The 19,381-nt window shown below is 33.5% G+C and overlaps 5 protein-coding genes across 7 annotated transcripts; 4 read left to right on the top strand and 1 right to left on the bottom strand.

Annotated features, from left to right (window-relative positions):
• Nucleotides 1-576: 576 nt before the first annotated feature.
• On the top strand, nucleotides 577-4,456 carry LOC106659641. 2 transcript variants are annotated; one of them, XM_014382319.2, is made up of 4 exons: nucleotides 577-845; nucleotides 953-1,176; nucleotides 2,801-3,260; nucleotides 3,337-4,456. In XM_014382319.2, exons 2-4 carry the CDS (start codon nucleotides 1,021-1,023, stop codon nucleotides 3,846-3,848), a joined length of 1,128 nt encoding a protein of 375 aa, XP_014237805.1. In that variant the 5' UTR covers nucleotides 577-845; nucleotides 953-1,020; the 3' UTR covers nucleotides 3,849-4,456. The 2 variants fall into 2 exon arrangements, with proteins under 2 accessions (XP_014237805.1, XP_014237795.1); XM_014382309.2 differs by having other exon boundaries at nucleotides 577-891.
• A 1,312-nt stretch (nucleotides 4,457-5,768) lies between these two features.
• Nucleotides 5,769-11,042, bottom strand: LOC106657745 (spermine synthase). 2 transcript variants are annotated; one of them, XM_014379447.2, is made up of 8 exons: nucleotides 10,654-11,042; nucleotides 9,769-10,058; nucleotides 9,387-9,498; nucleotides 6,745-6,867; nucleotides 6,509-6,663; nucleotides 6,332-6,421; nucleotides 6,066-6,257; nucleotides 5,769-5,995 (listed from the first exon to the last, which is right to left on the bottom strand). In XM_014379447.2, exons 2-8 carry the CDS (start codon nucleotides 10,048-10,050, stop codon nucleotides 5,849-5,851), a joined length of 1,101 nt encoding a protein of 366 aa, XP_014234933.1. In that variant the 5' UTR covers nucleotides 10,051-10,058; nucleotides 10,654-11,042; the 3' UTR covers nucleotides 5,769-5,848. The 2 variants fall into 2 exon arrangements, with proteins under 2 accessions (XP_014234933.1, XP_014234995.1); XM_014379509.2 differs by lacking the exon at nucleotides 9,387-9,498 and adding an exon at nucleotides 8,206-8,314 and having other exon boundaries at nucleotides 10,654-11,041.
• A 1,756-nt stretch (nucleotides 11,043-12,798) lies between these two features.
• Nucleotides 12,799-14,214, top strand: LOC106655381. Its single transcript, XM_014375792.2, has one exon. It carries the CDS (start codon nucleotides 12,866-12,868, stop codon nucleotides 14,144-14,146), a length of 1,281 nt encoding a protein of 426 aa, XP_014231278.1. The 5' UTR covers nucleotides 12,799-12,865; the 3' UTR covers nucleotides 14,147-14,214.
• Nucleotides 14,215-15,795: 1,581 nt separating this feature from the next.
• LOC106655469 lies at nucleotides 15,796-17,157 on the top strand. Its single transcript, XM_014375914.2, has one exon. The coding sequence runs from the start codon at nucleotides 15,908-15,910 to the stop codon at nucleotides 17,135-17,137; it is 1,230 nt and encodes a 409-aa protein (XP_014231400.1). The 5' UTR covers nucleotides 15,796-15,907; the 3' UTR covers nucleotides 17,138-17,157.
• Nucleotides 17,158-17,162: 5 nt separating this feature from the next.
• LOC106655558 lies at nucleotides 17,163-19,082 on the top strand. Its single transcript, XM_014376037.2, has one exon. It carries the CDS (start codon nucleotides 17,586-17,588, stop codon nucleotides 18,795-18,797), a length of 1,212 nt encoding a protein of 403 aa, XP_014231523.1. The 5' UTR covers nucleotides 17,163-17,585; the 3' UTR covers nucleotides 18,798-19,082.
• The last annotated feature ends 299 nt before the right edge of the window (nucleotides 19,083-19,381 follow it).

Here is a 19,381-nt window from a genome sequence, read left to right as displayed (position 1 = left end):
AATACAGTAATGCGCCTCCTGCTGTCACTAGAGCGCTATACAACTGATTCGAGTAATTTATTTGAAGTAAAAAAGTCGGCTTGGTGTAATTAGGAGCGCGTCACGAGCCGACGGATCAAGACCGGCTCTTATCTATACATCGCACTGCCGTTGCTATTAATAACATAAGTAGGCGCAATTTGTCGAAAAATCGTGCGATCCAGCAATCTATGTCTTTTATTCTACTCGACTTTCCGTCGAACGATGATATCCGCCTGGCTTTCCTATTTATGGGTATACTGACAAATTCGCAGGCTCCATTTAGGTTCTCGGGTGGTTCATCGATCTAAAACTCCAAGTCATTGTGTCCGCTCGGCTCAACGAGACTCGTCGAATGTTAGGGCAATGCGAGTTATAATACCAACAGCGAGCGCACAGCCGGCCTACGATAGCGACGGCGGCTGTTGCTCCCTTTTCATTTCATTTATTATTATTCGGTCGCTCCGATACATACCTATATACATAAAGTATGTATACAACACACACACACACACACGCGCCCGCGTATAATATGTGCACATCTGCTCAGCCTGTGGGCTGTGCCGCGCGTGCCAACACTGTTGTAGTTTGCTACTTGCTCCGTGAGCAGCAGAAACAGTCGCACAGCGGTTGAGTTTTCAAGCACGTCTGTATGGGCGCATACAACTACATATTATATATACTTGTAACATTGGCGCTCGAACACTATTTTTCTCTTCAAGTCTTCGCACACTAAGCAGCCAGCAGTCGCTCAGGCACAGACTCTGCCTTAGCTGCACATTTAGACTGAACAACGAGCGCTCGCTCATGGTGTCGGCTATACGATGGTGCGCTGCTAATTTTCTCTCCGCGTATTATCCAACAGTTTGCTTTGTTAGTATACAGCTATATATAAAGAGACAGACGACGCACTCACATTTTTTTTCGTTGACAGTGCAGAGACAATACGGAAGCATAGCTACATGAAAAAAAGTGACGGTTTTGTGAAATAAAGCCGAGGATATGGTTGGTAAAGATGAGGATTTATCGTCGCCGTCGTCACCCTCGTCTCCTTCGTCTCCATCGTCTCTGTTGTCGACGGAAATCGACGACGAGAGTTTGTCCAGAGTCAAGTTGATTGCTGACAAGAAAAAACAATTGGATCTGGCCGCCGAACAAGTGCGTTTTTTCCTTTTGAGTGCAGTGTTTTTTCTTTTTCACGTTTATATCCCGTATTACAGATTGGGTGCATTGTACTGCAATGTCTAAAGCTCATGTTGTTACGTACTTACACCTATTATCTCTTCAGATAATTTGATGCGGTGTAGACAACTAACAAATAACGCGACAAATTAAATTTATCGATATGATGATTCAGTGCTTCCAAATTGCGCCTTGTTTTATTTAACCAAAAATATAAGTATATAATATAACAATCGCTTTCGAGTTTATAAACAGAACGTATCCTACAAAACAATCGTCAAATGTCAACACTTGCTTCTTTAATATAATCTCTTGCTACTCTTATCGTACCCGTGCAAACATTATATTCAATAAAGTTGCACAACGGACAATTGATTTGTTTGTATTATCTTTAATGTCAAATGGACATTGCAAATATTCTTTCGACAAATTTAGCAAAATCTAACCTATAATTGATTTGCAGCACATTAATTTAGCGTATGTCTGTAGGATAAACTACTTTCATTGTTATTTCTCAGCTAAAATATTCTATTTTAAATTCTTGTTACTATTTTTCATAGATTCTTTCGGACAATTTGATATCATATTTTATGAGGCTATCATCATTTTTAAGATAACTATTCTTACGTTTATTCGTGCTAATCGATATTATTACATCAAAACTTTTTCGAGACTTAAAAAATTGAAAAGACTATACGTTGTATCGCGGAATTAAGTACATAGAAAAAATGAACTCTATCATCATTGTCAGAAATTTTTTTTCCGATGCATTTTAATTTTGATGTTATAAAATTTATTTTGGATTTAGTATGAATATACTGAAAATGCTAATAATTTCTAGGTTTTTATATACAAATAATAAAAATGTAGAAAAAAAAAGAATTATTTCGATAATAATAATTGAAAATGTTTTAAAAATTTGTTATCTATTGGACTTGAGAATAGCAGAAATAAATAAAATAGTACAATTACTGGTCTCTGTATGAGTTCCCGTTCATAAGTAGAGTCAATTTCTGCATTAAATTTGCATACGATTGTTCCAAATCGGTAGCCGCGAATTGCCGAATCAGCTTTTTAAAACCCCGAGTTCAGTTGCCAAGAATTCGAAAGGCTGTAAGAAAAAAGATAGTTGGACGCGTGAAAAGCGCTAAAAATGCGAGTAAATTCATTTTGTAGAGGTTCGCGTTGCATCGAACAGCGAATTGTGGAAATAGTAAATACTTAAAAGCCTTGACTCAATAATAAACGGAAATCATGATAAGTTTGAAAAAATGTATTTTTATAAATCGGATCGCTCGTCCTTGGACAGTAGCTGAACTATTTCTAATCGTTGTTCCAGTACATTGCTATTATAGCGGTAAAGTTCGTTTCCCTTAGTTCCCACGTTGAAAGGGTGAAAAAAAAACGGGCGAACGAGAGCGTAGTACGTACCTTTGCTGCTTTTGTTATGTAGCGTAAATATAAGCGCGCTTGTACGGTATTTTCCTCATTCTCTACGCCCATATACTCGTATGTATATGTATAATAATAAGAGGAGAAACCGGGACGAGCGTCCGATCGCATTGATATAACGAGATGCTCGTTTTTTATTTTTTTGCAGGTGTGCCACGAAATAAAGAACAGCTTCGCTCGCCTGCACGATGCCTTGGCGCAGCGGGAGCGCCAATTGTTGCGCCAGGTCGAGGTGGTGCATCGACAGCAACTGTCCCTTGTGCAGTCAAATTGGGCGATTTTGCCCGCCGACTCGATGCTCAGCGCCGAGTTCAATCAGGAGCCGGAATTGGTCCAACGTCTGCTGGATTTCGGCAAGATTGACCTGTCCAACAGCATTGCCATAAACGAGCACGAGCCTTACAAAGCCGAGGAGTACCAGGAGGCCAGCGAAGATTTCGTCAGCTTCGACAAGTCGCTCAAGAGCGAGGCCGACGAGTTCGACGTGAGCAGCGTCATTCGCAAAAAGAGAGACAGCTTCGGCAGGCCGAGTAAAAATATAAGCATCAATTTAAATCCTATGAACTTTGAGTCGAGCAGATCAACTGCGCTCGACGTTATTCCTTCCGGTAAATGAACTTTGCTGTGCTTACTTTTTCGTCGTCTAATGACTCGAAAAATCGAATTAATTATTTCTTTTAACAGTTATAGCGACCACCCCCAAACAAGTGATCAAAAATACTTTGACAGCTCGATCAAGCGAGCAAGCGACCGGACTAAAGCTACAAGTAATATCAAACGATAACGGCGTCGCCGACGTCAATGACAACGATGACAACGTCCCGATATCTTTGGATGTTATCGATCGTATTCCAGGATCTTTCATTGAGACAGTAAACGAAAATACTGAAGTAAATGAAACGAGCTTTGTCACAATCTCCGAAACCGAAACTTCGATTTTACCCAACGATGATACAATTGATAACCTAGATTCAAGCATTGATAAGAATAATACCCCTGAAAGCCAAGTCACTGCAAAAACGCAACAAATGCAAGCCAAATCAAATGATATCGGACACGAATATCCGATTCCGATACAACAGTGGTTGCGACAGATACTAGCCGAAACGGAAACAGAGCCGATCATTCACGAGATTGGTCAATTTTCAACAATATCCAATGCGCAATCATATCGGGATTTTCCCCTGGAAACATAAAGTTTTCTCGGTTCAATTGCACAAAGATTTTCGAATTCTCTATAAATAGCCTTTTTTGTACATTTAGCTACAATTAACGCACGCGTTCAATTCACGCGCCTTATTGTATACCATTGATAAATCAATCCAAATTGAGAGCTTGCCGCGAAGAAATGAAATGCACAAAATACCGTAAGCTTTTCTGTGAATCATTTCTTTATGCTGACTACACAATATTTAACACGTCGAATTTTTATGTGAATCAAAGTCTGATGTGTCTGTCAGTAAGTTATTATATTCTAAGATTATAGATCAAGTCGTTCACTTATTAAGTATCGTTGTAATTGAATTAATTTTTAAGTGTTTTAGATGAATAAATAAATGTTTTTTTATGAAATACGTGTACTTACAATTTGAAACGCGTCCAACTCGAATAATAGATCAATAATTATCTTTGAATGCATTTAAATGAGATGAGCTCATACCTATAATAATGTAAAATTAATTGAAGTACATCAATAATATTCGAAATTATCATATTTGTTATAATATTTAATTCTATTAATGTATCAACTACATTACCACAAAGGGTTAAATAAAAATCCTAAAAATTGGGTCATCGATTGAAATATATTTCTTTTATTTCTCCTTATCGATAAAACATGAATGATAATAAGCTCTATAATATTTGTTTCAGTATTCGGTTTTTTTCTAACAATATAAATATTATTGAAGTTTATTATTAAAGTATGTTATTGTTTGTATTACAAGTTTCATATACATAATGCGAGAATACATTGATTACTTAAGAGTACGAAGAAAAAATACATCAATGGAATATAAAAAATTCTAGCTTGTAAATAAAATATTAGTAATTCAAAACAACTGATCTTAAAAATTTCTAAATGGTACTGATCTACAGTTTAAAAAGAGCATTTTCAAAAATAATTTACTTGACCCTACATAATCGTTAATTTATTAAAAAATAATAAAATGGTAGGCTTATTTTTCTTTCATTTTTTCTATGAAAATATTACAAAATCCATTGCAATAGCTACTGTGACAATGTACATGTAACATCTATTTACCATAATTAAAATAACGTTCAACTTTTTAGAAATGTGTAAATTCGTTCTAAACAATTAACTAATTTCATAGTACATTAGGCATGTTTTAATGTACGTCAAAGAGTAAGAATCTTGATTCAAAAATACATGAACGCAATTGCACTTGTTCACTAGTATGTTCCAGTTTGATTTTTTGGTAACTTGAGTTTCTTTTTTGAAGACCATTATTAATATCAGATGTATTATTTCAACTAACAGATCTAACTAATGTATATTCTCAATTCCGTAGATTTTTCTTGTTTTCGATTTAATAGTACAGATTTAAATTTTATTCAAGACCAAAAAGTTTTCAGTTGATTAAAATAGAAAGATCAATTCACAACTTTTTATAACGACTGTTTAACTTGCATATAATAAATAAGACAAACTCATATGGTTATTTTTCTCGCTTGTTTTGCACGTGACATTAGTTCAACTATGTGTAACATTACTTTTTGACATTAACACACTAAAAAAAGGTAATATTTGCAGGATTAAATTTAAATTCTTTTTAATTTTACTAAGAAAATGTTCTTATAATTTTCTTAGTCAATACTATGGCTGTCATTAATTATTATCGTTACAAATATAATTATTATCATAATAAGCAGTAATTTTTTTCCTATGTAATTGCAATACTTTTCATTTAAATTTTTGTAAAATAGAAGCAATTATTTATTTACAAAAAAACTGGTCGATTATAATTGATGTTTATTATATTGTTAAATGTTATATAAGTTGACTTCATTTTTTGGAGTGCTATCTGATTTGGGAAACGAAGGAACTTTTACAATAAAGAAATATACTTGAATTCAAAATAACGTAAAAATACAACTCGTGTCATAAGAAAGGTGCTTTAATGTGACAGAGTTGTTTTGTCAATGTTGAATTGGTATCATTTTTGTGACTAATCCATCATTTGAGCGAAACTTGATAAAAGACCCAATTTTCAAAGAATGATGGAATAAATGCTACATCTTTGGTAAACTTAACGGGGACTGCCAATTGTTGCAAAACATCTTCGTACATAGTCAATGATTCTGGGCACGAAGTGCCATTACCCTAAAAAGTAAATAAAGAATTTTTTAAAATGATAATTGAGATCGTCGTTGAGCTTATAGTATCTATTTACATGGGTCATATATTTGCCAGTTGGTTTCAAAACTTTCATCGAAGCATTCAGGATAAGTCTGATAAAGTCCCAAGCATCACCGTGCGGAGATGTACTGATTGGAATGTCTGTGAGATCTCCAAAGACGTAATCAAATTGACGTCCCTCTTCAATCATGTGAGTCAAGGTTTTCATACAATCACCAACAATAATCTGTAAAATTGTCATGATGAGAGTTTATAGGATGACAAATTCACTTCTGTGACTTGAAAAAAAGAATAAATTACCTCGTAATTGGAAGTCTTCCTTTTATCCAAACAATCGCCACAAACACTTCTCATATATTGACTACAAGCCTTCATAACAACATCGTCAATCTAAAAATATACAAAATAATCGATAGTTATCCGACAATGCAGTTGTCCGTATAATATACATATGTGTGTGTGTGTGTGTGTCAATACCTCAAGCATGGTGACATGCTTGGGATTTTCTTTGAGCAATTCCCAAAGTAAGCCACCGTCACCGCCACCAAGAATGACTATTTCTTTGCCTTCGTAATTTTCTTTTCCTCGCTGCATGAGGGTCTCGGTGTAGATCAAGTCAGCCTCTGACATATCTAAAAAAATTATAACATAAATGAGATGTTCAAGTAGTATTGCGATGGCAACATTTTTCAGAAAATTCTTCATGTACATACTCTGAAGTTCATCAAGGATCAGCATATTTCCAAGCGACTTTGAGTGACATATCTGCACTTTTTGATAGGGCGAGCGAGCTTCGAAGACCAACTTGTCAATGTCGTATTCGAGCAATCTTTCGTCTTGAGAAAAAAAAATTTTTTTTAGAACTTTCTTTCAATAATTAATTTAATAGATCAATTCAAGTGTGTTTTTATTGATTTCATTTTTTTCTATATTAATGTAAAATTCACTTATCTACGAAATAATTGGTCTTCAAACAATTACATGTGTTAAAAGCTGTGACAACACTTTCAAGAATAACATTTTCGTAACTTTTTGAAGAACAATATAATAGTGAAGAAAATATAATATATCGTAAATTGATCGTTTTGATGGTTTAAAAGTTAAAAAAAATGCAGAAGATAATACTTACAAGTTTTCGATTTTAGTTTTGAGTTATGCGTTTTCTATCATTACATTGCACTAAATTATTAACTCAAAGTTTTGCTTCTTTCCGATATTTTATCAAAAAGTGAACGTTAGTTAACTTGATAATAAATGAATGATGGTCAAATTAAAGAAAACAAGTTTTCTTTTTGTTTATAATTTTCGAGTTTTCAGGTACGAAGATTTGAGTACTTTTAACTTTTTTACAATAATTTTTTGAACTTCAAAATAGAAACATTAATATTTAGATGGAAATAGTAATTTCAGGGATATTCCTGTATTGATCACCATTGTAAATCGAGCAAAGCGATGCATGCAACGTGATATTGGGAACAAGCGTGATTTAAAGCAAGAATATAGATAAATGAACAATAATAAACGTGCGTTTGTGAGTGCTAAACGAAGTGAATGAAACTAAAAGAAAAACGTATACATGACATACGCAATCATCAATACCAAACCACAGATTCATTGCACACAATCCAGAAGCTCACAGGCTCATTGTCATCTTGTCTGATCGAGTGTTAGATTCGCAAGTTAATATGATAGCGCATATCCTTTTGTATCATATAAATAGTCAGTCTTATTTGTGTAACTTGAATCGATATCACGTGCCTCAAACTTGGACTAAGCAGAAATTATTTACGAAGCGGAGCACCAAAGATTGCATATGCATATGAAAGACATTTTTATGAATGTATCTTATAGATGTATATACACATATATTATCAATATAAATATAATATATGATATGTACACTTGACACTAATATTTCTTAAGAATTCGAAACGCACTCAATGAAGAGAGTTGGACTGAAAGAGATAATTTTTAACGTTTGTTACGAGAGACGCCGAAAACAATATTACAATACATTATACAAGAAAAGTATATAGAGAAAAGAAAGTTGTATTATATAGCGACACCAGTGACCATTTGTTAAAAAAGTTGATCGAATCAACTGAACGCATACCCCGTTGTCTTGAAAATTACAAGGTGTTAGACAAAAAACATCAGAAAAGATGATAACTCACCAGAGGTCGGAAAGTATCTGTCAAAGCCACCACGTTTAATCGGGGCTATTGTGTGTGAACGTGAGGCAGATGTGGCCGACTGTAATGTTGTCTCCAATTCTCTGCCGGACTATACGTTATAGTAATTTTTTCGTATATAAGAATAACGATCATTTTCAGCCATCATCGTGTCACAAGGCAAGCATCACAATCAATCATCGCAGTTTAATTTTTTTTCACCAAAACAATAAAACGAACAAAATAAAACGATGAGTGGAATATTTAAATAATAAATATAAATATACATAACTAAACACATAATATGATTGCGGTATTTTAACGTGTTACATATTGAACGACGATTAGTTTATATTATATTTAGTAATTTTAATGATTATTGGAGAAATGTATAATTTAAGTTTAAAAGTGATCATTATTATTAATTGAATTTTATCTAATAAATCAAACAACTTGAAAATGAATAAAAAAAGTGTTTAAAATGGCGATTTGTCATTAAAAGAATTTTGGCTAAATCTAAGTTACAAAACAAACGAAATAATTTTTTAATATCATGGTAACACAGCTACAATACTAGTTTATGCAATTTCTAATTTATATCAAGTCAATGAGTGCTAAAATACTTGACTAGATTGATACAAGAACGATTATCATGGTGCTGAAGGGTTTGAAAATTAACTATAAATCTAATTAAACTCAGCTTCGTTTATAATCAACCCTCAAATGCAAAAGGTACAAAATACTTGAATGAATTTTAATTAGTAACATTTTTTAATCTATCAACATAATTATTTTAAAAGAGTGTACTTTATTACATTCTTTTAAAGTCTACACATTAGACTTGTTCTATTTTTTTGCAAAACAACGCCAAAAAACCTTTTTGAACCATGAAGATAAAAATGAATTTCAGCTTTGCATCTCTCAGACACACTGTTTACTTGATATAATTTAATACAATTTTAAAAATTTTTGGTGCAAATTCTTCTATTTTTAAACAAAAGCCAAGGTCAAATTCAACTTTTTCTTATGATACTGGGAAATGTAGGCTTTTGAGGGTTAATAGTAAATGATAAAACTTAGTACTAAAATTAAATGACTGTAATTAGAGATTTGCTTTAAAAATATAAATATTTGGAATGATTTTTTCAAGACTACAAATTCATTCGAGGTAAAATATTTTCTACCTGAAAGGGTCAGATAGAGTTCATAAATGGTCCCTCGTCTTACAGGTGGCAAACGTTTGCTGCGCTGGCTGTTCAAAGCCATAGCAACATCAGCTTCCAAGTATTCCCATTGCTATAATATTCTCTCAGTTATATATTTCTCATGTTTATTTGTATGTAATAGAAAAATGTTTTATAACTTTTACCGATTCAAAAAAGAATAAGTTATCAATAAAATAAATATTACAGAAAAGTTTATGTCAATTATAATAAATAAAAATTTATAGATTTAGTGAAACAATACAAAAGATTTAAAAATTTAAAACATTCACCATATCCAAATATGTTAAAAATTTATTCCATTTGGTAATAGAATCATAAGACTTAAATATAAATTAGTTACCTTGAAATCTAGAATCGCATCTTCATCGTCTTGTTTATAGTATTCAATGTTAACCGTGACCAAACCTTCTGGGTAAGCACGCACTGTTATCAAGCTACCCTTTGGACCAGTAAACAAAATCAACAAGCTGCCATTAACATTGGATTCAGTCAAATTTTTCAACCCAACAAAGTATTCCTCGAGAACATTAGTGATATTTGCTTTGAGATTAGCTCTCTTTTCTACATCCATGACTTGACTAGATGGTACAGTAAAGTCAAGCAATACAGTGTGAGCCACCATTATTGAAACTGCAAAAAAAAAAGTAAATAATTATAATTTTTCACGTTAGTAGGTTTTACCACCTAAACCCGACTCGATCGGGACTGCACCGAATTTTCATGGCTAAGCGCACTTAATCGTGAGTTGATGTCAGATTAAAACAAGTTTAAGCTAGTTCAAGTTTTAATTGGTAAAAGATATAATTGACTTAAAAGCAACAAAGCGGGTCACGCGTGCATATACCTATGTATGCCAAGGATAAGTAGACTAACTATATATTTTGTTGCACTGTGTTACACACGCTGGACAACCAAGGTTCAAGCACCTACAAAGCCCTCGGGCTCAAGTATATCACGCGGTAGGGAGACACTACGTGAAAAATGCTCGACATTGCAGACACGTTTCAAGGAAGAGCCAACCTCCGAAAATGACTCTTAAAATAATGAATATTTTGAATGAAAGGGCTGAAAACGTTGTAATTTTTTGATACATGACGTAAAACGTTCTTGAACTATTAAACCGCATCTACTTTTGTTTTATTTTTAACGTAGAATTAAAGATATTGTCCATGAGGAGTGTTCCAAGGAAATAAAAGTACAAAAAAACAGATCGATCAAGTCTTACCTTTATAGTCAAGGGTTGTTTACTGTTATCAGAAGACGATCAATAAAAATAAGCAACGGATGATCTTAACGACAAAAGAGAAAATCAATTCCTCTGCAGCGTTAAGCAAATGTTATGTTATATATATTTGAAGAACGGCGTGCTGAAGGTGCAGGTAAATTGAGAAAAAAACTGCGAGGGATTCACTTTTTCTGCGGCGATGTGAAAAAAGTACTACACTGAGACTGGACTTGCTCGCGTGCTGTGCGACGATGCTCTGCAGCCTCATGCGCTATTCGCTATATATGGAACGGCCGAGTAGGCTGCCTGTACGTTATTGTATGCGATATTACGCTCTCTCGCAGCTGCGTCGCGCACACGAGGAGCTCATGCGCGTTGTGATCAAGGGCGGATCAGAACCAGGAATGATTCAGTTTGCTACACTAAAGCCCACAATATTGTCTATACCTATATGTGTTGGAAGCAAGTTATTATATATAAATATAATACAATGTGAACGATTAGACGTACGAATGTATGTACGTAATAAATTTAGATTACATCCAGCAGTGGGTCAGGACGCGACTGCCAGTGCAGCAGTGAAAATTCATCGATCGAGCGTTGATAATGCAGTCGAAGAGTTTGAGCTTTTTCGCGAGGAAAATTTTATCGCCTGAAATTTATACACAGGTCCATCATACAATTTCAATGTCACGGAGATTATTTTTTAGAATATCTATTTGAAGATGAATTTTGAACGCGCGTCATAAATTATAGAATATCATATTTACTCATTTTTATGATCCACTGTCGTAAACATCATCATGAGTAGAAGCTGATCATTAAATGAATTTTTTTAAACAATGCTTAAATTTAACACTCAAAATGAAACAAGTTTTAATCTTTTAAATTGATGCAAATAATAGTTATTTCCAGTAAACGAATAAATTAAATATGATTATAAAACTAACGATGTGAGTCTATATTTATATTTCTAACGCACTTTTTTAAACTTTACATAGTTACTACTTGATACACATTCTTTGCGACTTTCAATTCAAATTAATTTATAATCGATATTTATTCCCAATTTCATAGTAATTTTGAGAAACTTTAGTAATTATCGATCTTTTATTAAATTTATATTTAGATTATATTTAGATATTACATTTAGATAATTTAAATAGAGGTATCACCACTCTAAGATTTTCCAAAAATTTAATTTTTTGCATTAAAAGCTTCCTTTAGGTTTCTAGAATAAAACCAAATTAGTTTTATGTGGTAAGAATAATTTTAAAAAGTTTTATTTTTGATTTTTCTACACCGTTTTATGTGAAAGTCGCAAGAAAAACTTTGAACGCGTTTTTCTCGAAACAACATTTTCTGCTGAAATTTCAAATCAAGATTCAAAATAACATTATTAAGGGAAGTAGTTTCCATTTTTATAAACGATTTACAGCGAAATTTTTTCACAAAACTCGAATTTTTTTTGGAAAGCTGCTATTTCCACAATTTTCACTTTTGGGTTAAAATTCTACGTACTGACCTAGAAAACCATTCAACTTCAAAAGAATATTTTTATTTTGATTCTAGGTGCCTTAGTAGTCAAAAAAAGTTACCGGTGAAGAAAAATCGCTTTTTGTAAATTTACGATATCTCTTCCAATTTATGTTGAAAATATGTATCGGCCTTTGTCTCCAAAGTCTCATATTAAAAAATATCTCATGCAGCCTCCACGAAATTTTAAAAAGGTTTTATATTTTGCTGCACCTAATAAAAGTGCTAATATCTAAAATAATAACCATAATGAATTGCAAGGTTTAAAGTATATTTACCTTTGATTAAAAACGTGATACTTTTCACAAATTTTTCAGTAATTTTACAAAGTTTACTTTTACTATTGTAGTGCTTTAATGTTACATCGTATACTGCTCTGCGAAATATTATGGTAAAATTTTAAAAATGGCATCATGTTACACATTGAGATGCAATTTTTATCGTTAATTATAATTTTTTTATTAAAAAGACGAAGCACGAGGGAAACGTCAGATAGAATTATTTGCAAAGAAAACACCACTAAAATACGTTTTAAGAGCTAACTGATAGCGAAGTCAAATATAATGTGAAAAGTTCATAAATAGTCGATCAAATCGTTCGCAACGGCTTCCGTACTTGAGCGCATGTCAGTTGCTTGTAACATCAATTACTACTTTTCAAACCGTTAGCTTGAATAATGGAGGCCGTGATACAAAATAATAGTGAAGAAATGTTCAATAATGATACAAATAAATTCCTGTTCAAAGGTACGAGTGCCATACTTACGAGACAAGACGTCGAGGGAGTGACGAAAAAAGCGCTTGGGATAGACTTTAAAATTATCAATTACCACGTAAAGGCTTTCTCGGAAGAAAAGGTTGGATTTATGGGAGATCATCAATTTCTCGTGGTAACAGTGTTTAGAAAGAATCGCATCGAAAAAGAGATTCACTCGTTCTTTTTGAAAAGTGTGCCTTACGGTGTTGAAGCTCAAGCCGAAGTCATCGAAAGTTGTCAGTCTTTTTACAAAGAAGGCCAATTTTACAAGTTCATTGTTCCAGAATTGATAAAAAGCTCAACGGACAATACGTGGCTGGTAAATTGTTATCTCGTCAAAGATGACGTATTGATATTTGAAAATTTGAAAATGTTGAATTACGACACAAAGGACAAAACTTTGGATCTAGATTCGGTGAAATCGTCTTTGAGTGCGTTGGCCAAATTACATTGTGTCTCTATTCTGGCCGAAAAGCGATTGGGCAAGACCTTCTTGGAATTGTATCCTCGCGCCATGAAAGAATGCATCTTCACAAATTCATCTTCAAATAAATTTCATGAATGGTTCCGGACCGGAGTTAACTTAGCCGTTGAAATCGCCAACATGACTGGCTTGGATTCCAGCTCGATTCGTCAAATATGCCAGCGAGTCTTTGAGAAAATTTCGGCTTCAAAAAAGTGGAGAAACGTCGTTTGTCACGGAGACGCTTGGTCCAACAACATCATGTTCAATGACGCACGGCCCTTGGCGGATCGCGCCATTCTGGTGGACTTTCAATTGGTTCGTTACACATCTGCCATGAGCGACGTGACGCAATGCCTGTACTTAAACCTGCGAAGGCAAACGAGAGAAAAAGTCGAGCGCGAAATGTTGAAGTTCTATCACGATGTATTTTCCTCTGAACTGAGCCGGAATGACCAAGACTTGGATCAGCCCGACTTTCAAGATATGCTACAAGAATTCGAAGCTATGAGACTCGTAGGAATTGTCACTGCGATGCTGTATTCTCCAATAAGCTACGTTGAAGGCAAATTGTGCGCTGAAATAACCCAAGATTCTGACGGTTTCATGAATTTACTGTTTCGCGACAGAATTGATTTGGTTCTCAACATTATGGAAAAAGACCCTGTATACAAAAGTCGAATTTTGGAAGTCATTGAAGAATTGGTAGAGAGGTCCGAACAACTTTTAATTCTGTAAAGTCTTCAGGAAAAATATAATTCTGTAAAATATTATTACTTGTGAATTCTATTTTAGTTTATTTATATAGCATTAAAAAATGTAATAAAATATTTTATTGAAGTATCTTATTGGAATGCATTACTTCAACTCTTTATGCGGGATCCTTAACTGAATTCTTTTATCTTTTTATACATAAATACAGCTAACTTTTTTTATAATTTAACATGAATAATTTTCAATCAGTTTATTATCACTTTTTTATCACTAATATATCTGATTTATTTTGAGTTTATATTCCAAAAATCTATGATGTTGATATTATCATTTATTCATTTTCATAAAAGATTAATTATTCAAAAATTCATTTATAGTTTGCTTGATTGGTTATTTTAAAAATTAATCGGAATAAAAATATAATCAGAGTTACAGAGCGACTCTTCGGCATAGGTATTATAATCTTTTTTGCTGCAATAACATAAACTTTTATTTTTCAGTATACTTTGCAAATTATTCATCTCGAAGAGATCTTATCTCTGTATTTAGTGTCTAGTTCAGGTATATTGGCAAGCAAATAATAAATCCATTAATATGGCAGTAAATAAGATGAATGACAATTTTCGTGAGTCCGTATATATTTCAAAAGGTCATTTCTAGTTATTAATTTGCATTATAAGTCTAAAGGTGAGGATGAAATTTCCTTTTAGAATCTTTAAGGTCCATTTTTATTTAGTTGTTTTATAATTGCTGTATTAGATACTATACAGTCAAACCCCGTTATCCTCGGGGGTTCGGTTCCAAAAAAGTACCGCGTATACCGAAACCGCTGATACCGAAGCATTGTTCTTATGGGAAAAGGGGGGCTCGGTTCTTCGTCCAGCTGAAATGTTAATGTACGAAAGAATAAAACAACTTTTTTTTTTTAAGTCAAAGGATTTATTCATTTTCGAGTAAAAAACTCAGTCAAACTTTCTTGCTTCGCTCTGCGCATCAAATCTTTGTATAAATTTTCATAACACTGCAATGATTTTGTTTTATCTTGCTTGAATTGAAGGCTGCGAGTCATTATTGGCTCATGATTTATGGCTCGTTCAATGAGTTCTGATCGAAGACTCGTTGACGTCGAATCTTCTTGCGAGGGTAGCAAATTTTTCATCAGCTACCAATGCATTGAGATTTTGATATTTTCGACCAATTAAAGGCGCTTTTTTTCGTTTGAAACTGATTTTTTGACGTTGGTCGAGTCATATTTAAAAAAAAATTAATAAAAAAATGTTTTAATTTTACGCGCACAAAATGTTAACCTCCAGAAAAAAAACCGCGGGTCACAAATGAGGGTACCGCGGATACGAAGAATCGCGGATAGCGAATCCGCGGATAACGGGGTTTGCCTGTATCCCATTTACACAAAGATTCAAGGTCTCTTGTCATGGATTATTAGACTGCTAGATTTCTTAATTACTTTGAAAGCTTGATATTCTGAAAAATGTAAGTGACAATAAATCTGAGTTATTTCGATTTTTTATACAAAATTTTTATTCAAAAATTTAATTTATAGACTTGTTTAATGATGGTAATGTCTACTGTACTTATTTGTTTTTCATCATTGCAGTAAAGATCATAAATTTTGATTAATCAATGGGTCGTAAAAACTCTTCTTACATTATTTTATAAATAAGATGTATATATTCACTTATACTTGGTGCCATGTTCATTGTTTCAGAAAATCAGTCGTGAAAAGGTAGTGTGGTTTGATCGACGTGACAGGCAGACAGACGCAACATGCAAGATATGAATGGCAAAGGAAAATCCAAATTTCGTGATGGAGATCCAATCACTCGAGAAGATGTTGAATATGTTGTAAAAGTGGCGTGTGATTCTGATTTCAAAATTGTTAATTATCATCTACGAACTTTGTCAGCTGAAAAACTTGGATTTTTGGGAGCTCATCGTCAATTGATTATTGAAATATTACAAGAAAATGGATGCACAGTCCGAACGCAATCATATTTTGTGAAATCCATTCCTTACGGCATCGAATCGCAGGTATCTATCATTGAAGGATGTAGAGCTTTCTATAAAGAAATTCATTTCTACGAAAAAATCCTGCCAGAGCTGATGAATAGCTTAAAGGATAAATCATGGATAGCGCAATGTTTTTTGATAAAAAAAGACGCCATGGTGTTCGAAGATCTGAAATTGAAAAACTTTACGCTCAAAGGAAAGCTACTAGATGTTTCAGATTTGAAAGCAGCTTTGAGTGCTTTCGCAAAATTACACGCCTCGTCCATGCTGGTTGAAAAGCGCCTGGGTAAAACATTTCTTGAGTTGTACCCTCGAGTGGTGGAAGAGAATATCTTTTCACGTTCAAGCGTATTTCGCGATTGGTTCGAAAGTGGCGTTAGCGCTGCGTCGACCATCGCACAGCACCTCGGATTAGATGGTTCCACGATTCGTCAGGTGTGCGATCGTATTTTCGATAAGATTTCAATTTCGGCAAACAGAAAAAACGTTCTTTGCCACGGCGATCCTAAATCGTACAATCTTATGTTTGACGATTCACAAAAATGTGTTCTTGTTGACTTTCAATTAGTTCGATACGCACCTGTGAGCGTCGATATTCTTCAGTTGTTGTACATCAATACCGTGAGAGATCTTAGAAATAAATATGAATTAGATTTATTGAAGCATTACCATCGAGAACTATGTACAATTTTGAAATCAAGAGACGAAAAATTCCCACTGCCTAAGTACGACGAGCTTCTAGAGGAGTTTGAAGAGTTGAGGGTCGTTGGAGTCGTGACTAATTTGTTATACACTCCTTCCAATATGATGGAGGGAAAGGAATGCGCTAAAATGACGGAAGATTCGGAAGGATTTTCCAAATTGTTGTTCAGTGATAGATCCCAAATGATTTTGGATATGATGGAACGAGACTCTAATTACAGGGATTTGATAATTGAAGGAATCGAAGAAATTATTGAGAGATCGGATCAACTATTGAAATTATAATTACAGTTATAATTTCACTGTATAGGTGTAATCTATGAAATGTAAATAAAGGTTTGTAATGAGAAGGAAAAATCTTCACAATTCTAATTTAAATTTTAGCTTCAATTTTAGTTTAGCTTAATGTAAAATATGATGTGAGATAACATGCTGATTTTCTAAAACACAAACAAAGCTTAGTTTCTCATATGCGTATGGAAATCTATAGTATATTATATAATACGACAAATATAACAGTTGCAGATCTTATCTGCGCATAACAAGAGCTAATTTCGATTTAATTGCTTTGTGTACGAATTAATTCCAGTTGAATGTCTCTGTCATCTAGTCAGAATATTATAGTGTTTGGAGATAAGATAAAAACACTTTTGCTCAGCTTATAATTGAGGCGTCAGTAATAAAAACACGCTCTTATTGAGAAAAAGTGTCGTATGCTTTTTTCTGGCAAAAAATGTCAATTTTAAATTTTAAAGATATTAAATTAGTGATTTCACGCGCCCTTAGTCCCGAGACCGAAATTCTCAAGTATCGCTTCAAGCCGTTCACGAAGAGCAAAACAGGCTGTTTTGGCACTCATAGCTCCTTGGAAGTTATAACTCAGCAAGAGGCAAACAAAAAAAAGTATGTCGTGTCACAGTCGTTTTTCGTTAAAACCTTTCCCGAATCTTTTTTAATCAGAGAAGAGCTCATGGACGAAGACATGTTCACCGAAGAAGTTCATTTTTACGATGAAGTTCAGCCTTTGATGATGAATAAACTTAAACTTCAGAGGTGGTCACCGAAGTGCTACCTCGCTAGGGAACACACGCTTGTGTTTGAAGATTTAAGAGCTCAAGATTTTAATGTCATTGCGAGCAACGAATTTGATCTATTGCATTTGAGGGCGGCACTGTCAGCTTTATCTAGATTCCATGCCTCAACGATATTGACGGAAAAACGATTGGGAATAACTATGAAACAAGCTTATCCGAATGCATTCAACGAGAAATTATTTGCGTACCACAAAAAATTTGCTAGAGGCATACCAGTTGGCTTCGATGCCATCGCTTATATGGCCAAAAAGTTCGGCTTGAACTCGAGCATTGTGCCAAAAATTTACAATTTAGTTTTTGGTCTCGTAAAAATGCAAGGCAATGGTTGCAACGTCATTTGTCACGGTGATTTATGGAAGAATAACATTTTATTCGATAAAACAGTACCTCATCCAAATTGCGTAATGGTGGACTATCAATTCTTGAGATATGCATCCCCAAATACCGACGTTGCTATGCTCATTTACTTGCACACGAATCCAGAGTTTCGACAAAAACATGAATTGGACATGTTTAATCACTACTACTCGAGTCTGAATGGTATACTGTCGAGGAATAAATGCGCACTTGAAGAATTTTCTTACGATGTCATGTTGAAAGATTATCACAAACATAAAATAGTGGGAATGGCCCTAGGTTGCTTATATCTTCCTGGAGTATTTTTGAAACCGGAACTTTTACAGAAAATAATGAACGAACCAGAAACAATGAACGCTTGGTTTTTAGGAAACAGAAAAAAAATAATACAACAGAATATGGATGACCATCCGGACTACGAACAGAACTTGAAGGATAGGATCGTTGAATTGATACAGGAGGCAGAGAAAGTCATACTTTCTGGATATAATTAAGTATTTTATTTAGTTCATCAGCACATTTTTAAATTCCAACTGACCCTATAATAGTTTCACCTTTATAATTGTATTATCAATTTTTAACGCTTTATATTTTGGAAATTAGCATTTAATAAAGAGTGTATTAAAATTAAAATAAAAACGCAACATTTTATTTGAAAACTTACAGAATCTTGGAATTGCCAACGAATGTAGAGTGATAATAATTTTACTCAATTATAAACAACTCGTATTGAGTCTTATATTATTTTGACAATTTTTAAATTAAATAATTTATGCAATAGTATGACGAAAAATGTCTTTTTTAAATCGATTATTCAGAAAAAAATTTCTGAATAAAATATCAAAATGTTACATTTCAATTTAAACACGAAAAATTCAAAAGCTTAAATACAAAGTTACATATATATTTCAGCGTCAATACCATTTATATAATAAATAAAAAATAAAAAAGTCAATTAATAAATCAGGTATCAACAATCTTCATTTTTATAACTGCACGACAATATACTCGCAATAAATCATCTACAACGCTATTTATTTGAAATGATCATTATTTTACAATTGATATTTTTAAATGT

Source organism: Trichogramma pretiosum, unplaced genomic scaffold (genome assembly GCF_000599845.2).
Source record: "Trichogramma pretiosum strain Unisexual culture from Peru unplaced genomic scaffold, Tpre_2.0 scaffold34, whole genome shotgun sequence".
NCBI lineage: Eukaryota > Metazoa > Arthropoda > Insecta > Hymenoptera > Trichogrammatidae > Trichogramma > Trichogramma pretiosum.
The sequence above is the reverse complement of the archived record's forward strand: the minus strand, read 5'-3'. Positions and strand labels throughout refer to the sequence as shown.

What these genes read in the sequence shown, in the direction of transcription:
- LOC106659641 (XM_014382319.2), top strand. Translation starts at nt 1,021, where the DNA reads ATGGTTGGTAAAGATGAGGATTTATCGTCGCCGTCGTCACCCTCGTCT. An exon ending in TGGATCTGGCCGCCGAACAA is followed by an intron (nt 1,177 to 2,800) that starts GTGCGTTTTTTC and finishes ATTTTTTTGCAG; the next exon opens with GTGTGCCACGAAATAAAGAA. An exon ending in GCTCGACGTTATTCCTTCCG is followed by an intron (nt 3,261 to 3,336) that starts GTAAATGAACTT and finishes TTCTTTTAACAG; the next exon opens with TTATAGCGACCACCCCCAAA.
- LOC106657745 (XM_014379447.2), bottom strand. Translation starts at nt 10,050, where the DNA reads ATGGTGGCTCACACTGTATTGCTTGACTTTACTGTACCATCTAGTCAA. An exon ending in GATCCTTGATGAACTTCAGA is followed by an intron (nt 6,664 to 6,744) that starts GTATGTACATGA and finishes TAATTTTTTTAG; the next exon opens with ATATGTCAGAGGCTGACTTG. An exon ending in GGAAGACTTCCAATTACGAG is followed by an intron (nt 6,258 to 6,331) that starts GTAATTTATTCT and finishes ACAATTTTACAG; the next exon opens with ATTATTGTTGGTGATTGTAT.
- LOC106655381 (XM_014375792.2), top strand. Translation starts at nt 12,866, where the DNA reads ATGGAGGCCGTGATACAAAATAATAGTGAAGAAATGTTCAATAATGAT.
- LOC106655469 (XM_014375914.2), top strand. Translation starts at nt 15,908, where the DNA reads ATGCAAGATATGAATGGCAAAGGAAAATCCAAATTTCGTGATGGAGAT.
- LOC106655558 (XM_014376037.2), top strand. Translation starts at nt 17,586, where the DNA reads ATGTCAATTTTAAATTTTAAAGATATTAAATTAGTGATTTCACGCGCC.